The following is a 16592-nucleotide window of genomic DNA, read 5'->3' on the forward strand; positions in this document are numbered from 1 at the left end:
AAGTGTGCCTCCAGCTGTTGCAAAACTACAACTCCCAGCAGGCCCGGACAGCCGTTGGCTGTCCGGGCATGCTGAGAGTTGTAGTTTTGATACAGCTGGAAGCCTGCTAGTTAAAAACATTGCTCTAAAGTAATGCTATATCTGTGGAAGATCACATTGTTAACCAGATCCCCCATATTCTGCTATGATGAAACTCCAAAGGCCAAAACAAAACAGACGCATCCAGAGCTGAAATCCTGAAGTTCAGACACTGACTTACTGGGAAACCATGTAAACAGCATTTTGGATGCACTCTGCTTCCTTTTGCAGAAAAGCTGTTTGGATAACCTCATACTATACTACAGCACTGACAGACATGGGAGATAGGAGGAGGGACAAATTACAACAGGCTGTAGAGTTTTCAAGCTAAAAGATTCTATTTTGGGCTGGACCCAGACTGTTAAAGGCGGAAGAAAAAAAGAAGGGCTGAGTTTATTTCTGTTATCCGAATAACGTAAAAGAAAGAGCTATACTGAGGTAAGAGGAATGCACGTGTCAACTGTATATTGCATGATGTGGCTGAAAAGCTCTTGAAGATGTTATACAAAGACATATATATAGTCTAATACACAAGAACCAGTAACAGAACTTACGCTAACATAAACATTCCATGATAGAGCAACTAAAGAGTAAACCGAATTGTCACAGAGCTCCGTAGGACATATATGGGATGACAGACGTAGGTCAAAGAATCAAAGTCAGACACGACTCCTTTTTATTGAGCAGAAATTGGAGCTTTCCTATCTCCTCATATTCACAGAACATTTGGTTGTGTCATGTGAAAGCAAAGTGTGTGAACAGGGGTTGGCAAATGTCCTTCAGTTTCGTTGCCAAACAGAGGGAACATGTACAAAGCCACGAGAAAGACTGACTCGAAGAGAAAGACATTCAATAAAAAAAAGGGAAAGGATTAGAAACGGTAAAGGGGATGTTGTGGCTCCTTAGAACATGTGGACCTAGAGATATCCTGATAATACACATATCCATTGTTTACGATCAAATACACCATGAGGAAAAATAGTCCCTGTCTTGAATGTGTGTGATACATATGAATCAAACATTATCATTATCTGACTATTTGTTCGAAATCTCCTTCACAGTGATTTCCACATCATGGGTACCTATATTATTTTATCTGCCGTTGTTGGATGCTTGTGCCTAGTACCAAGCACATCTTGTCCAGCCATCTGCCGATGCATTACTAAGGCTCGCCCTTCAGCAGACTGCTCGTACAGAGAACTGATGCATGTACCGCTAGGTTTTCCGGACAATCTGAATCAGCTCACCTTATCCGTCAACAACATCGGTGAACTTAATAGAACATCCTTTGCTGGTATTTCAAAACTAACATCACTATGGCTGACATATAACCAGATCACTGCTATACATCCTGGCACATTCCAGTCTATGATCAGTTTGATAAATCTGGACATAAGTCATAACCAGCTTGTGGAGTTCCCATGGATGGATCTCGCCGCGCTGACAGATCTTGAGCTCCTCAACCTGAACAACAACCAGCTGGTTACTATTCCACCTGGAGCATTCAACAACTCTAAAAAATTGAGATCTCTGCAACTCAGCAACAATCGGTTATATTCGTTGCCTGAGGGTCTTTTTGATCTATTGACCTCGTTGTCACATGTTCAGCTTCATAGGAACTCCTTCCATTGCTCTTGCTCCTTGGCATGGCTAATAGATTGGATTCGAATAACTTGGACCACCGTTGATAGAAAAAAAGAAATTATTTGCCTATCCCCGCAGGAATTAAAGGATATTTCATTAGACAAGGTGCCTAACTTACAGTGCAGAAAACCACTGGAAATAATGAATGATGATCCAGTTTGGAGTAATACTTTGTTGCTTTGCAAAGAGGTAGGAGTGCCTTACATTGTGATCAAAACTGACAGAAATAAGGAAAACAAATATGGTGACTATGAGGTAGCAATAAGAAAATTTAAGAATGGAAGCATCACGGTAACTCCCATAAAGCAGGGTACAGCTTACCTTTGCCAGGTATCCAACTACACGACCGAGACTACTGGGGAAATTTCAGTCACTCTTGCACATAAACAAATTTCAGGTTGGCAGGTGGATCCAGAGGAGAAACTTCTACTCCTTCTAGTGTCAGGAAACGTGAGGTCAATCACAAATGCAGGGCCATCAAGTATGGTTTATCCTTTGCCATATTGGCAGACACTGTTTATCATATTATGGCATAAAGTTTCATGATTATAATGAAATAATCATAAAAACTGTAGTATCTAAGACTTTTTTTTGATATTCTATATTTGATATCCAACAGAAGAAACACATTCTGCATATAAACTATAAACTGCTGTAGTGTATATTCTTGCAGCGTAAAATTCACAGTTCGTATTGTGAGCACTGGACAAATATATGGAAGACATAGGACATATAATGTAGACAACACACATACAGTATTAAGTAGTACATATAAAACACGAAACAGGGCTGCACAGTAAAATTACTGGAAATAACAAATAAGTTCATTAAAGGGATTTAAGTTATAGACAGAAACCATTAAAAAACAATGTTTTCTTGGAGAAATAAACTTTACTAAACTACAAAAATAAAGGAGCCACCATCCCCCTACAAAACCCCACCCTGCCCAGCAGTGCATCTAGGGGATAGGAGGGAAGGGATGGGAGGTAGACTATGTTACTGGAATGTCCATGGTTGTTGACCAGGTGCTATTTAGAACATGGAGGAGATCCTCCATTGATGGTTCTGGATCCCCGATGACTGACAAGTGATGGGTTGTGAATTAGAGTATATGCAAGACCCCAGCGAGCTCTGGCTAAGTGAGAACGTGCTCCTTTTGCTGATCGACCATCTGCTGGCATCAGGTGAATTCCTGGAAACCAAAAACAAATATTTACTGACATTCATGAATTTAAGGATGAAATTCTGTAGAATTCAGAAAAGAAGAGGGAAATCTATGTTATGGCTGAAAGAATGATGTAAGATGAATTACTGTATGGTTAGAAACTTGTACTGATAGCTTTGTATGAATATAAAAATGTGTACAGTCACCAGACAACTCAGGGTTGGGATATTATATGTTAAACTTAAAGGGGGTTTCCAGGCTTAAATAATTGATGACCTATCCCCAAGATAGGCCATCAATTGCCAATTGGCAAGGTAACAACAATCATCACCCCCGCCAATCAGATGTTCAGGGCCCACGCTACAGAGGGCTGGCAGCCGTACGCTGTTTATTGTACAGTGGTGGGTGCAACAGCACAGTAGCTGGGCTCCCATTAAAGCCCAGAAAACGCAGTGGTCTAGGGTAAGAATGCCAAAGTAGCAAACAGAAAGTAGATAACAAATGTTAGTGATAGCTAAAATGAAAGTGCTAAAACTGATGTACTTAACCGTATTATATCAGACTAAGACTGACCTAAGACAAAATCCCCTGGTACGCACACATATCTTTCCAACTTAGCCCAGGACAGGGAGACATCTTCTATAACTACTTCTGCCTCTCCACCATGTTCTGCCTCAAGCCCTTAACAGTAGAGTTTACTTTATGCAGTTTAAGTTGTGTACGTATTGAGTGTGTGTTGTTTATATAGTATATGTGTACCTTAAGCTGTATGGGCAGTTTACAGTATGCTGTGTGTATAGTGTATATGATGAATAGTGTATGCTGTGTTTATACATTGCATGCAATGTCTACAGTGTATGTGCAGTGTATGTGTGTAGTCTATGCTAAATAAAATGTGTGTAGTCTGTAGTATATGTTGTGTGTAGTAAATGTAGTGTGTATGTAGTGTATGTTGTGTATAGTGTATGTAATATATTGAGTGTGTAGTGTATGCTGTGTGCATGAATCCAGCACTATTGGATATAATTTGCATAAGTTATACAAATCAAATTCAATAGTAAAACCTGTCATCAGTTACCACTCCTCACTCATTGTCAAGATCACACCCTATCGGTACAGCCAAGACGCTAGAGAGAGTGTGATGGTGCAAGGGTTAAGGCCACCAGACCTCTGGGTATTCACTACAAGTCCCAGCAAGTCACCAAATTAACCTTTAGATAAACGTTTTTTACCAGAGCCTCCTTCAGAAAGGTGAGCTCATTTATTTAGAGATCAAAGACCAGAGCTGATTAATTAAACATTTAATCTGATAAAAGGTATCACAGTGCTGACTATATAAAAATACAGAAACAAATGACATACAGTTACAAAAATATATAAAAGAGTTTAGCAAGGCAAGTTCAGAAAACAAAAGATGAAGTTCTTACAGCATGATGATATAGCAGTCCATGAGAGTGCTGTTCTTAGGATGGTCTTGTCAGCTTGTGGCCCAGCTTTTAACAACCTGAGTCTAGCATTGTTAAATATTATATATCTGCCTTTTTGGAAGGGAGACTCCATTCCCTTCTCCCCTCTGATCCCACCAGGGGGGGGTCTTCTCTCTTCCTGGCCCCTTATCTGTTTGATTATATGATGGGACCAGAGTGCATGACTTCTAAAAAGCCTTTGACTTCAAAGGAGATGTAAACAAACAGCCGGACCCCCCAATAAAATGCAATACACAAAAACACAGTCTGAATGACCTCTCACCAATGGCTTGGATAATACATCACACAGTTATAATTATAATACACATATAGGATTTTAATAATCAGGCCTTGGGCCTGACACCTCCCCCTTAAGATGGGGACAGAGAGATCTTGCCTGTCCAGGCTGATAGATCTGTCTCCCTTAACCATCTATTTCTTTTCTTGACACCACAGGCCCTGCATTCCCAGGCAAAGATGGCACTGAAGGGGCCTAGTACCTGATTACGCTGCCTCCTCCTTTCATCTGAGAGCTGTGGATTTATCTCCACCTCCTGAAGAGATCCCTGGCTCTTAGCTTCCTCCACTAGGTCTAGTAGGGGATCACTACCCAGCCCTTCCTCTGGTGCACTACATACACTGAGTACCACCTTCTCATGGTCATAGTATGCCAAATGTTGTACTGCTAAATGCTAAATGTTGTACTGTCTCTGCCTCTGACCTCTGACCTTTCTCATCAAGGGCAAATACATATGTGGTGGGTTCTAGGCGCTGCAGAATGGGGAAGGGACCCTCCCAGGCAGCCTGCAACTTATTCTGCCTGATGGGGTTCAGAACCATTACCTTCTGTCCCACTTCATAGACCCGGTCCCTTGCATTGCGATCATACCAGTACTTCTGCCTGGACTATGCTGCTGTGAGGTTGTCTTGTGCCAGCCTAATCAATGTATGCATCCTGTCCCTGAATCTCAGAACATACTCCACCACAGAAGTCTCAGGGGCAGGTAGCCCCCCTTCCCATTCTTCCCTAACTAAATCTCGGGGTCCCCGCACTTTGTGACCATATAATAACTCAAAGGGCGAGAAACCCGTAGACTCTTGGGGTACCTCCCTGTAAGCGAATAACAGATGTGGTAAATACTTTTCCCAGTCTCTGTCCTCTGATTCTACAAATGTTTTTAGCATTTGTTTCAAGGTGCCATTGTTACCGGACACTCTGTCCAACCAATGTAGAGGGTTGTGATCAGTTATGACAGTAAAATCCCTGCCATACAGGTATGGCTGTAATTTTTGCAAAGCCCAGACCACAGCTAGACATTCCTTCTCTATGACCGCATAGGCCACTCCCAAATGTCCTCCCAGGGGGGTCTCATGGGCCAACCTCAGCAGCTCTTTCCTGCACTGCCTAGGAACCACTAACTGCCTTTCTCTCTCCTGGGCCCCTAGCATGCCTTTGGAAAGGGACTGCCAGTACAAGATATCATTTTCCCAATATACCCGATGCCCATCTGTGTCAACACCTGTATGTTCAGCACGTTGTCTCAGCCCTTCAAGGGAAGGGTCACTGCGTAGAGCTTCCCGGAAATGCTCATTTCCCTCCACCCATCTCGTGGTATCAGGGAGCACATTTCCCCCAGGTGAACTAGCATCTCCACCTTCCTCTGCTGGGGCTTGCAAGTCACACAGCTTGCCCCTTGCATCACCATCCTCCCTTCCTTTTATAGCTGCAGCCCTGACATGCTGCTGATGCGTTACCACTGCCACCTTACCTTCCTCCCCCTCAGTTCCAGACATAACAATACAGGCATCATACACAGGGCTATCACGCCTTCCCTCCTCCTCTTTAGGCTCACAGGATTGGGACACATCACTCACTGCTGGTCCCTCATCCTTACATGTCACCAGGGGCACACCAACCCCCCCCAGCCCATCTCGACTAGGTTTTGGCATTGGCAATTCAATGTCACCACATTTTACAATACATCCCATTTCACTTTTGGAAAATGTTACTGGTTCAGTCACAGGTAAACATTTATCAATCCCCTGCACTCCCTCCCAGTTACCACAGTTCACAGTGTCTCCCAAAGTCTTGCACAGTACCTCAGAATGAACAGGGCTCTCTCCTAGCCCATCTGGTGTGCAGGTAGTGTCCTCTGGAGCATAATGACAGAGCATCCGACGCAAATCATTCCCCAGCAGAACACTAACAGGGATGTCCTCAGAGACCCCCACCTCCCGCAAACCTTTGCCTGTACCCCAATCCAGGTACACACGGGCCATGGGCACAGCAGGCCGCACACCTCCAATTCCTTTTAAAGCCATGGTTCTTCCAGGGAGGATGTCCTCTGTATCCACCACTTCAGGCCGCACCAAGGTAAATGAGGCTCCAGAATCTCGCAAACCCACTGTCACCCGATCACCCACAGTTACACTCTGCAGGTTATTCGCTCTTTTCTCCACCGCTCCGGACACCAGAAGAACAACTGTGTGTCCTCCAGCTACTGGTGGAGAATTATTTTTGTTGGGGCAAGTGGCACTCAGGTGCCCAATATTGTTGCATCTGTAACATCGGCGGGTGTCCCCCTGACCCAATGTGGCTCCTGTTGCTTTTGGTGATGATGGCAAGAATTTCCTGGCTGGCCTGGTGGTGCTTTGTGGTTGTGTGGCTCCCCTCCAGGTACTTGCTCCGTCTTGTGCAGATCCATGCTTTGCTGCTGGCGCCCGGTTATTGGCAAAGTCATCTCCTAGTTCTGCTGCTTCCATTGCTGTCTTGGGCTTGCGGGCCAAAATCCACTCTCTGGCTTCAAAGCTCCGTGTTTGGAGAAACTGCTCCAGGACCATCAAGTCCTCCAGGGCCTCATAGGTAGTGACTTGTAGGCCCCCAGTCAATTGCCTGAATGCAGTCCTTAGCTGACCTGCATGTTCAGTGCAGATTTCTGTGGCGCTTTGTTGCAAAGTCCTAAATCTTTTCCGATAAGCCTCTGTAGTCAGATTAAAACTTTTTAGCAGGGCAGATTTTATTGCCTCATAGTCCTGGTCACTTTCAGAGGGAAGAGAAGCAAACACATCCAGAGCTTTCCCTCGCAACCGTGGGGTTAGATATGGTTCCCACTGTTCCTTAGGTAGATGGAACTTCCGGCAAACATTTTCAAATCCCCTCAGGAACACATCCAGATCACCATTTTTCTCCAACATGGGGAAATGTTCCAAGCGGGGTTTGTGGTCTCCTTGATCCTGCACATCACTCCGTGCAGATGAAGCATCCCCTCTCAGCCTCAGAACCTCCAGTTCATGCCTTCGCTGGGCCTCTCTTTCTGCCACCTCTCTGCAGCTTGTGCCTCTCTCTCTGCAGCTTGTATCTGTGCCTCTCTCTGCAGCTCTCGCCTGGCCCTCTCTCTCTGCCGCTCGTGCCTCACTCTCTGCAGTTTGGTACTGGAGAAGCAGTGGGAGTTTCATATTGGCATCCACATTCCCAAGGTGCTGTAAGGCAGTCCGCATATAAGAGTCCAAGGCCTCATGTGGAGTACTGTCCTGATGGGGAGTAATGGGGAGTTGCATTCCCCAGGAGATATCAGTCCTTGGATGGCAGTTCCAGCTGTAGGACTTTGTCTCATGTCACTCAGTTCTTCTGCACGGGCATCATACTCCACAAGATCAGCAATAAGTTGTTCTTTGTTCTTCAGTAGGAATGTCCTTTTCTTGGCACATTAGCTCCAGTGCAGGCTTGGACTGCTTGCGATATGCCTCCATATTTCCGAGATGAGACAGAGGAGGTAAAACAGGAGATGGGGAGGACAGAACTGTCTTGCACTCTTTTTGTATGTGTTTTAAACCAGCACTGAGCTCTGTCTTTGGAATTTACACACAAGAAGATGTATGCAATTTCTTTTTAGTGCTAAGATTTCCTTACAGGTAAAATCCAGCAAGCACTAGAAATCTCTAAATATATCCGGACACTGCCACCAGTTGTCACGATCACACCTTCTCGGTCCAGCCAAGACGCTAGAGAGAGTGTGATGGTGCAAGGGTTAAGGCCACCAGACTTCTGGGTATCCACTACAAGTCCCAACAAGTCACCAAATTAACCCTTAGATAAATGTGTTTTACCAGAGCCTCCTTCAGAAAGGTGAGCTCATATATTTAGAGATCAAAGACCAGAGCTGATTGATTAAACATTTAATCTGATAAAAGGTATCACAGTGCTGACTATATAAAAATACAGAAACAAATGACATACAGTTACAAAAATATATAAAAGAGTTTAGCAAGGCAAGTTCAGAAAACAAAAGATGAAGTTCTTACAGCATGATGATATAGCAGTCCATGAGAGTGCTGTTCTTAGGATGGTCTTGTCAGCTTGTGGCCCAGCTTTTAACAACCTGAGTCTAGCATTGTTAAATATTATATATCTGCCTTTTTGGAAGTGAGACTCCATTCCCCCCTCCCCTCTGAACCCACCAGGGGGTCTTCTCTCTTCCTGGCCCCTTATCTGTTTGATTATATGATAGGACCAGAGTGCATGACTTCAAAAAAGCCTTTGACTTCAAAGGAGATGTAAACAAACAGCCAGACCCCCCAATAAAATGCAATACACAAACACAGTCTGAATGACCTCTCACCCATGGCTTGGATAATACATCACACAGTTATAATTATAATACACTTATAGGATTTTAATAATCAGGCCTTGGGCCTGACACTCATCTTCACCTCTAAGCACCACTGCAGTAAGTCCTTACATGTCCACCTCTGAATACACGATTGTGATGTTGGACATCAGGACATAGTGAGGCAGCACCTTTGGGTGAAGAGGACTCAGCAAGAAAGGGTATGTAAATGGTTGGGTTTAATCTAGGGTCTCAGTTAAATTTAGGGTCTGGTCTTTGGTCTAATTTAATCTTAGGGTCAGGTCTGAATTATTTATTTTAATCAGCCTGATATCCCTTTTTCTGAATTTCTTGTTTTGTTTGATCTGACATCTGGTGAAATTGTATGGTTGTGACAGGAGCCTGAAGTTATTTATGGGTCTGAATTAATTTGGGGCTCTGGTATCTGAAATAAATTGGGGTTTGGTACAGAATTTATGTTTAGGTCTGGTCTGAGAGCTAAACATAACTTGGCATCTGGTCTGGGGTCTAAAGTTATTTAGGGTTCTGGGGATCTGAATTTACTTCAGGGTCTGGCCTGATGTCCTATTGTATTTTTTTGTTTTGGCCTGGGGTTGGAACTTATCTATGGGTCTGGTATCTGAATTTGAGTTCTGTTCTGAGATATCAATTTATCTCAGATTTAATTTAGGCCTGGTATTGGAGTCTGAATTTATTCTGGGGTTATGGGTCTGAATTTATTTTAGAGTTTGAATGCATTTAGTGTTCTGAATTTTGAATCTTTTTGAGTTCTGCACTCTATCCATTCCATGTATTACCTTGGTCTCCTTCAAACCTGCTTGTGTTTATCCAGCAAGAGGCACATTTTACCATTCATATCACTACACTAGACCATACACTTAGGCTACCATTGGTTCTTCTAAACCAAAATTGGATCACCACTGAACTCTATGTTGGTCTAGATTTAGTTTATTTGGACTGCAGGATGTCCAGGTGTTTGACAAAAGACTGAATGACTAAAGCTTATCTAGATCATATGATCATTTAGTGGTGGTGGGCACCAAAATAAATCCTGCAAATGCACCATTTAACCTGAGACTTGGTTACACAATTTCTTTTATGAAAATGTATTAAAAAAATTCTGTAGTGCAAAATAACTTATCTCCTATCCAAAGGATGGGGAATAAATTATAGATCACAGGGGGTCCGAGCGCTGGGACCCCCGCAATCTCCTGAACGGGGCCCCGGCAGTCTGCTGGAAGGGGGCGTGCCGATCCCCTGCACGGAGCACCGGCCAACACACCCCTTCATGTATCCCTTAGAGATACATGAAGGGGGCGTGTCAGACGCAACTTCCTGCAGAATTTGGAATGGCTGCTTTCGGCAGACTGCTGGGGCCCCATTCAGGAGATCGCAGGGGGTCCCAGCGGTCAGACCCCCCGTGATCTATAACGTATGTCCTATCCTTTGGATAAGAGATGAGTTATTTTTCGCTGCACTACTCCTTTAGATTAGAGGTAATGTTCATCTTTAAATTACATATATTATTCCCCTTTTACAATTTTTCATGAAACATAAAAATAAATATAGTGTTTCCCCATTCATAGATGAGGTAATACCAAAGCTGTGTGCACCTATCTGACTGTAAAAGCAGACTATTACTCGTACTAGTGGGTAGATAATGCAATATAGTTGTCCAGACTAATCCTAAAGAAATTAGTCTTCTGTAAATGGTCAATTATTTTTTTTCTATATCAGGTTAACAGGACATAATATCAGCACCGGGGTGGAGCAGTAGCCATGATTTCATTTATTTCTACATTTGTCTAAACAATTGTTACTGATAAAATCTATACTTAAATTCACTTTATATTTCAAGTATGACCACTTCTTTTAAAAAATAAATGTGTTAATACAGTTGTTATTATTTTTTTTAAATGAATCTTAAAATGTAAATACAGCAGCGCACATCAGGTATAACAGCTATAACAACACTGGGAGGTGAAAGGGGTAATATTGATTATATCAGGGCAATGACCCAGGTTAAGGGGTGGGATATATTAGGCAGCAAGTTTTCTAAGGCTGATGTACTGGAAACAGGTATGTAAGAGACTCTGATGGTGGCCAAATTGGGATGGTTATACAACTGGGTCAGAACATGTCCGAAATGGCAGATCTTGAAATACGTTGCCATATGCATTGGATAGTACCTACCAAAAGTGGTCCAAGGGAGGGCAACCAGTAAACCAGCGACAGGATGCTAGGCACTCAGGGGCAAAGCATAACCTGTCTGGTTTGATCTCAAAGAAGAGATGCTGTAGCACAAATTATTGAAAATGCTAATGTTGGCTTTGAAAGGCCACGGTGCATTGGAGCTTGGTAGAGATGAGCGAACTTACAGTAAATTCGATTCGTCAATTCTCGGCTCGGCAGTGGAGGACTTTTCCTGCGTAAATTAGTTCAGCCTTCAGGTGCTCCGGTGGGTTGTAAAAGGTGGATACATTCCTAGGAAAGAGTCTCCTAGGACTGTATGCACCTTTTCCAGCCCACCGGAGCACCGGAAAGCTGAACTAATTTATGCAGGAAAAGTCATCAACTGCCGAGCCGAGAAGATCGTGACGAATCGAATTTACTGTAAGTTCGCTCATCTCTAGAGCTTGGTACACGTGTGGTTGTAAGAGTGGACTGGTCAGAGTGCTCATGCTGACTCCTGTCCACCACTGAAGAACATACAAATGGCCCTTAAGCATCCAATTCTGGCCATGCATGAAAGGAAGAAGGTAGCTTGGTATGGTAAATCTTGTGTTTTTACATCATGCGGATGGATGGGTGCACATGCATCCCTTAACTGGAGAAGAGAAGGTATCAGAATGGCCTTTTGGAAGAAGGTAAGCCAATAGAGGTAGTGTGGTGTTCTGGGAAATGTTTTGCTGGGAAACCAACATCACTAATCTAATCACCAACATAAACATTGTTGCCGACCAAGTATTTATGGCAACTCTATTCCCGAATGGCATTGGCCTCTTTCAGTAAAATAATGGGTCCTGTCACACTGTATAAATTGTTCAGGAATGGTTTGAGGAACACGACTGCAAGTTTAAGGTGGTGACTTGGCCCCAGATTTCCTAGATCTCAATCCACTTGTAATAAAAAACGAGAGTAGGTGCAGCTCACAACAAAGTAAACAAGGTTAACTGAGATCCTCTCACACCCTGAGAGTAGTAGAAAAAAGGATATTGTATAAAAGTTTCTCAGTTCTTAGTTTACCATCTGTCACAGTGCAGTGGTCCCTCAACATACGATGGTAATCCGTTCCAAATGGATCATCGTTTGTTGAAACCATCGTATGTTGAGGGATCCGTGCAATGTAAAGTATAGGACAGTGATCTACAACCTGCGGACCTCCAGATGTTGGAAAACTACAACACCCAGCATGCCCGGACAGCCGTTGGCTGTCCGGGCATGCTGGGTGTTGTAGTTTTGCAACATCTGGAGGTCCGCAGGTTGAAGACCACTGTTAGAGGAAGTTGTACTCACCTGTCCCCGATGCTCTGGACCGTCACCGCTGCCCTGGATGTCGCCGTCCATCGCTGTCGCCGCGTCCCAGAGGTGTCAACGATGCTCCGGCAAGGCTTCTGCTTCCCCTTCATCCGCGCGCTCCGTCGCCGCCATCAAGTCGCTACGCATGCCGCTCCTATTGGATGACGGGACCGCGTGTGCAGCGACGTGATGACGACGATGGACAGCGCCGATGATGCAGGGGATCCCAAAGAGGACGCGCCGGAGCCCCGAGGACAGGTAAGAGACATCACCGGAGCTCACGGGGCACCGTAAACGGCTATCCGGCGGCAGCTGAAGCAGTCTGTGCTGCGGGATAGCCGTTTATGCGATGGCCCCGACATACAAAAGCGTTGATGCTGCCTTCAACATGCGATGGCCTCTGAGAGGCCATCGCATGTTGAAATGATCGTATGTCGGGGCCATCGTAGGTCGAGGGGTCACTGTACTGAGGTATGATGGGTGTTTGTAAATGACACATTGTGTAATTATATAATTATATTTAGTGTAAAAAATTTCCTGAACACTCTAAAATACAGCAAATGTAATGATAATACAATTCACAGACCTCAGGGCCCTGCGGCTGTGTAATTAAGAAATAGTGCCCTTATTTAAACACATTTATGCGGCTACCTATATTAAGTATGTCTTATAAAACCAAAATACTGCATTATTAATGAGTATATACTATATACCATCACGTGATTTCATGATTTGTATACTGTAATATTTATTCCATCTAGTACAACTCAATAATAAAGCAGTATTTTGGTTTTATAAGACATACTTAATATAGGTAGCCACATAAGTGTGTTTAAATAGGGGCACTATTTCTTAATTACACAGCTGTAGGGCCCTGTGGTCTGTGAATTGTATTATCATTATATTTGTTGTATGTTAGAGTGCTCAGGAAATGTCTTACAATAAATATAATTATATAATTACACATTGTGTCATTAACAAACACCCATCATACATCAGTACTTGTGACAGATGGTAAACTAAGGGCTGAGGAACTTTTATTCAATACTCAATCCACTTTTTGCCTCTGTGGAATGGAAAAAGGGCTTACAAGACTTAAAGGGGTACTCCTGTGGAAAACATTTTTTTTTAACCCCTTAAGAAGGACGCAGGACGTAAATGTATGTCCTGGTGCGGTGGTACTTAACGCACCGGGACGTACATTTACGTCCTGTGCATAACCGCTGATCGCAGCCAGGGACCCGCCGGCAATTAACCCCTCAGGTGCCGGGATCAATACAGATCCCGGCATCTGCGGCAGTGCGCGATTTCAATGAATGATCGGATAGCCCGCAGCGCTGCTGCGGGGATCCGATTATTCAGAACGCCGCACGGAGGTCCCCTCACCTTCCTCCTTCCAGCTCCCAGCGTCTTCTGCTCTGGTCTGAGATCGAGCAGACCAGAACAGAAGATGACCAATAACACTGATCTGTTCTATGTCCTATACATAGAACAGATCAGTATTAGCAATCATGGTATTGCTATGAATAGTCCCCTATGGGGACTATTCAAGTGTAAAAAAAAATGTAAAAAGATTTAGTAAGTAAAGTAAAAGTAAAAAAAAAGTGAAAAATCCCCTCCCCCAATAAAAAGTAAAACGTCCGTTTTTTCCTATTTTACCCCCAAAAAGCGTAAAAAATAAAGTTAAAAGACATATTTGGTATCGCCGCATGCGTAAATGTCCGAACTATTAAAATAAAATGTTAATGATCCCATATGGTGAACGGCGTGAAAGTAAAAAAAAAAAAAACGTCCGAAATTGCTACTTTTTTAATACATTTTATTAAAAAAAAGTTATAAAAAATGTATTAAAAGTTTTTTATATGCAAATGTGGTATCAAAAAAAGTACAGATCATGGCGCAAAAAATGAGCCCTCATACCTCCGCTTATAGGGAAAAATAAAAAAGTTAGAGGTCATCAAAATAAAGGGATTATAAACGTACTGTTACGCCGAGCGCTCCGGGTCCCCGCTCCTCCCCGGAGCGCTCGCTACACTCCTCTCACTGCAGCGCTCCGGTCGGTTCCACGGACCCGGGGCGCTGCGATACCGCCTCTGGCCGGGATGCGATTCGCGATGCGGGTAGCGCCCGCTCGCGATGCGCACCCCGGCTCCCGTACCTGACTCGCTCTCCGTCAGTTCTGTCCCGGCGCGCGCGGCCCCGCTCCCTAGGGCGCGCGCGCGCCGGGTCTTTGCGATTTAAAGGGCCACTGCGCCGCTGATTGGCGCAGTGGTTCCAATTAGTGTTTACACCTGTGCACTTCCCTATATCACCTCACTTCCCCTTCACTCCCTCGCCGGATCTTGTTGCCTTAGTGCCAGTGAAAGCGTTTCCTTGTGTGTTCCTAGCCTGTGTTCCAGACCTCCTGCCGTTGCCCCTGACTACGATCCTTGCTGCCTGCCCCGACCTTCTGCTACGTCCGACCTTGCTTCTGTCTACTCCCTTGTACCGCGCCTATCTTCAGCAGCCAGAGAGGTTGAGCCGTTGCTAGGGGATACGACCTGGTCACTACCGCCGCAGCAAGACCATCCCGCTTTGCGGCGGGCTCTGGTGAAAACCAGTAGTGACTTAGAACCGATCCTCTAGCACGGTCCACGCCAATCCCTCTCTGGCACAGAGGATCCACTACCTGCCAGCCGGCATCGTGACAGTAGATCCGGCCATGGATCCCGCTGAAGTTCCTCTGCCAGTTGTCGCTGACCTCACCACGGTGGTCGCCCAGCAGTCACAACAGATTGCGCAACAAGGCCAACAGCTGTCTCAACTGACTGTTATGCTACAACAGTTACTACCACAGCTCCAGCAACCATCTCCTCCGCCAGCTCCTGTACCTCCTCCGCAGCGAGTGGCCGCTTCTGGACTACGACTATCCTTGCCGGATAAATTTGATGGGGACTCTAAGCTTTGCCGTGGCTTCCTTTCCCAATGTTCATTACACTTGGAGATGATGTCGGACCAGTTCCCCACTGAAAGGTCTAAGGTGGCTTTCGTAGTCAGCCTGCTGTCTGGAAAAGCCCTGGCTTGGGCCACACCGCTCTGGGACCGCAATGACCCCGTCACTGCCTCTGTACACTCCTTCTTCTCGGAAATTCGAAGTGTCTTTGAGGAACCTGCCCGAGCCTCTTCTGCTGAGACTGCCCTGTTGAACCTGGTCCAGGGTAATTCTTCCGTTGGCGAGTATGCCGTACAATTCCGTACTCTTGCTTCTGAATTATCCTGGAACAATGAGGCCCTCTGCGCGACCTTTAAAAAAGGCCTATCCAGCAACATTAAAGATGTTCTGGCCGCACGAGAAATGCCTGCTAATCTTCATGAACTTATTCACCTAGCCACTCGCATTGACATGCGTTTTTCCGAAAGGCGTCAGGAGCTCCGCCAAGATATGGACTCTGTTCGCACGAGGCGTTTCTTCTCCTCGGCTCCTCTCTCCTCTGGTTCCCTGCAATCTGTTCCTGTGCCTCCCGCCGTGGAGGCTATGCAGGTCGACCGGTCTCGCCTGACATCTCAAGAGAGGACACGACGCCGCATGGAGAACCTCTGCCTGTACTGTGCTAGTACTGAACACTTCCTGAGGGATTGTCCTATCCGCCCTCCCCGCCTGGAAAGACGTACCCTGACTCCGCACAAAGGTGAGACAATCCTTGATGTCCACTCTGCTTCTCCACGTCTTACTGTGCCTGTGCGGATGTCTGCCTCTGCCTTCTCCTTCTCTTCTGTGGCCTTCTTGGACTCTGGATCTGCAGGAAATTTTATTTTGGCCTCTCTCGTCAACAGGTTCAACATCCCAGTGACCAGTCTCACCAGACCCCTTTACATCAATTGTATAAACAATGAAAGATTGGACTGTTCCATACGTTTCCGCACGGAGCCCCTTCTAATGAGCATCGGATCTCATCACGAGAGGATTGAACTTTTGGTCCTCCCCAATTGCACCTCGGAAATTCTCCTTGGACTTCCCTGGCTTCAACTTCATTCCCCAACCCTGGATTGGTCCACTGGGGAGATCAAGAGTTGGGGGCCCTCTTGTTCCAAGGACTGTCTAAAACCGGTTCC

General features: G+C 45.0%; 2 protein-coding genes across 2 annotated transcripts in view; one reads left to right on the top strand and one right to left on the bottom strand.

The window, feature by feature from the left end:
• The first annotated feature begins 321 nt into the window (after window positions 1–321).
• Window positions 322–2274, top strand: LOC130368704 (immunoglobulin superfamily containing leucine-rich repeat protein 2-like). Its single transcript, XM_056572757.1, has 2 exons — window positions 322–516; window positions 1140–2274. Exon 2 carries the CDS (start codon window positions 1153–1155, stop codon window positions 2266–2268), a length of 1116 nt encoding a protein of 371 aa, XP_056428732.1. The 5' UTR covers window positions 322–516; window positions 1140–1152; the 3' UTR covers window positions 2269–2274.
• A 22-nt stretch (window positions 2275–2296) lies between these two features.
• STRA6 (signaling receptor and transporter of retinol STRA6) overlaps window positions 2297–16592 on the bottom strand; it is a 108690-nt gene continuing 94394 nt past the window's right edge. Inside the window, exon 18 of the mRNA XM_056572755.1 lies at window positions 2297–2914. Coding sequence (XP_056428730.1) covers window positions 2751–2914 — 164 coding nt within the window. The 3' untranslated portion in view covers window positions 2297–2750. The remainder of the gene's footprint in view (window positions 2915–16592) is intronic.

This window comes from Hyla sarda, chromosome 4, assembly GCF_029499605.1.
Source record: "Hyla sarda isolate aHylSar1 chromosome 4, aHylSar1.hap1, whole genome shotgun sequence".
NCBI lineage: Eukaryota > Metazoa > Chordata > Amphibia > Anura > Hylidae > Hyla > Hyla sarda.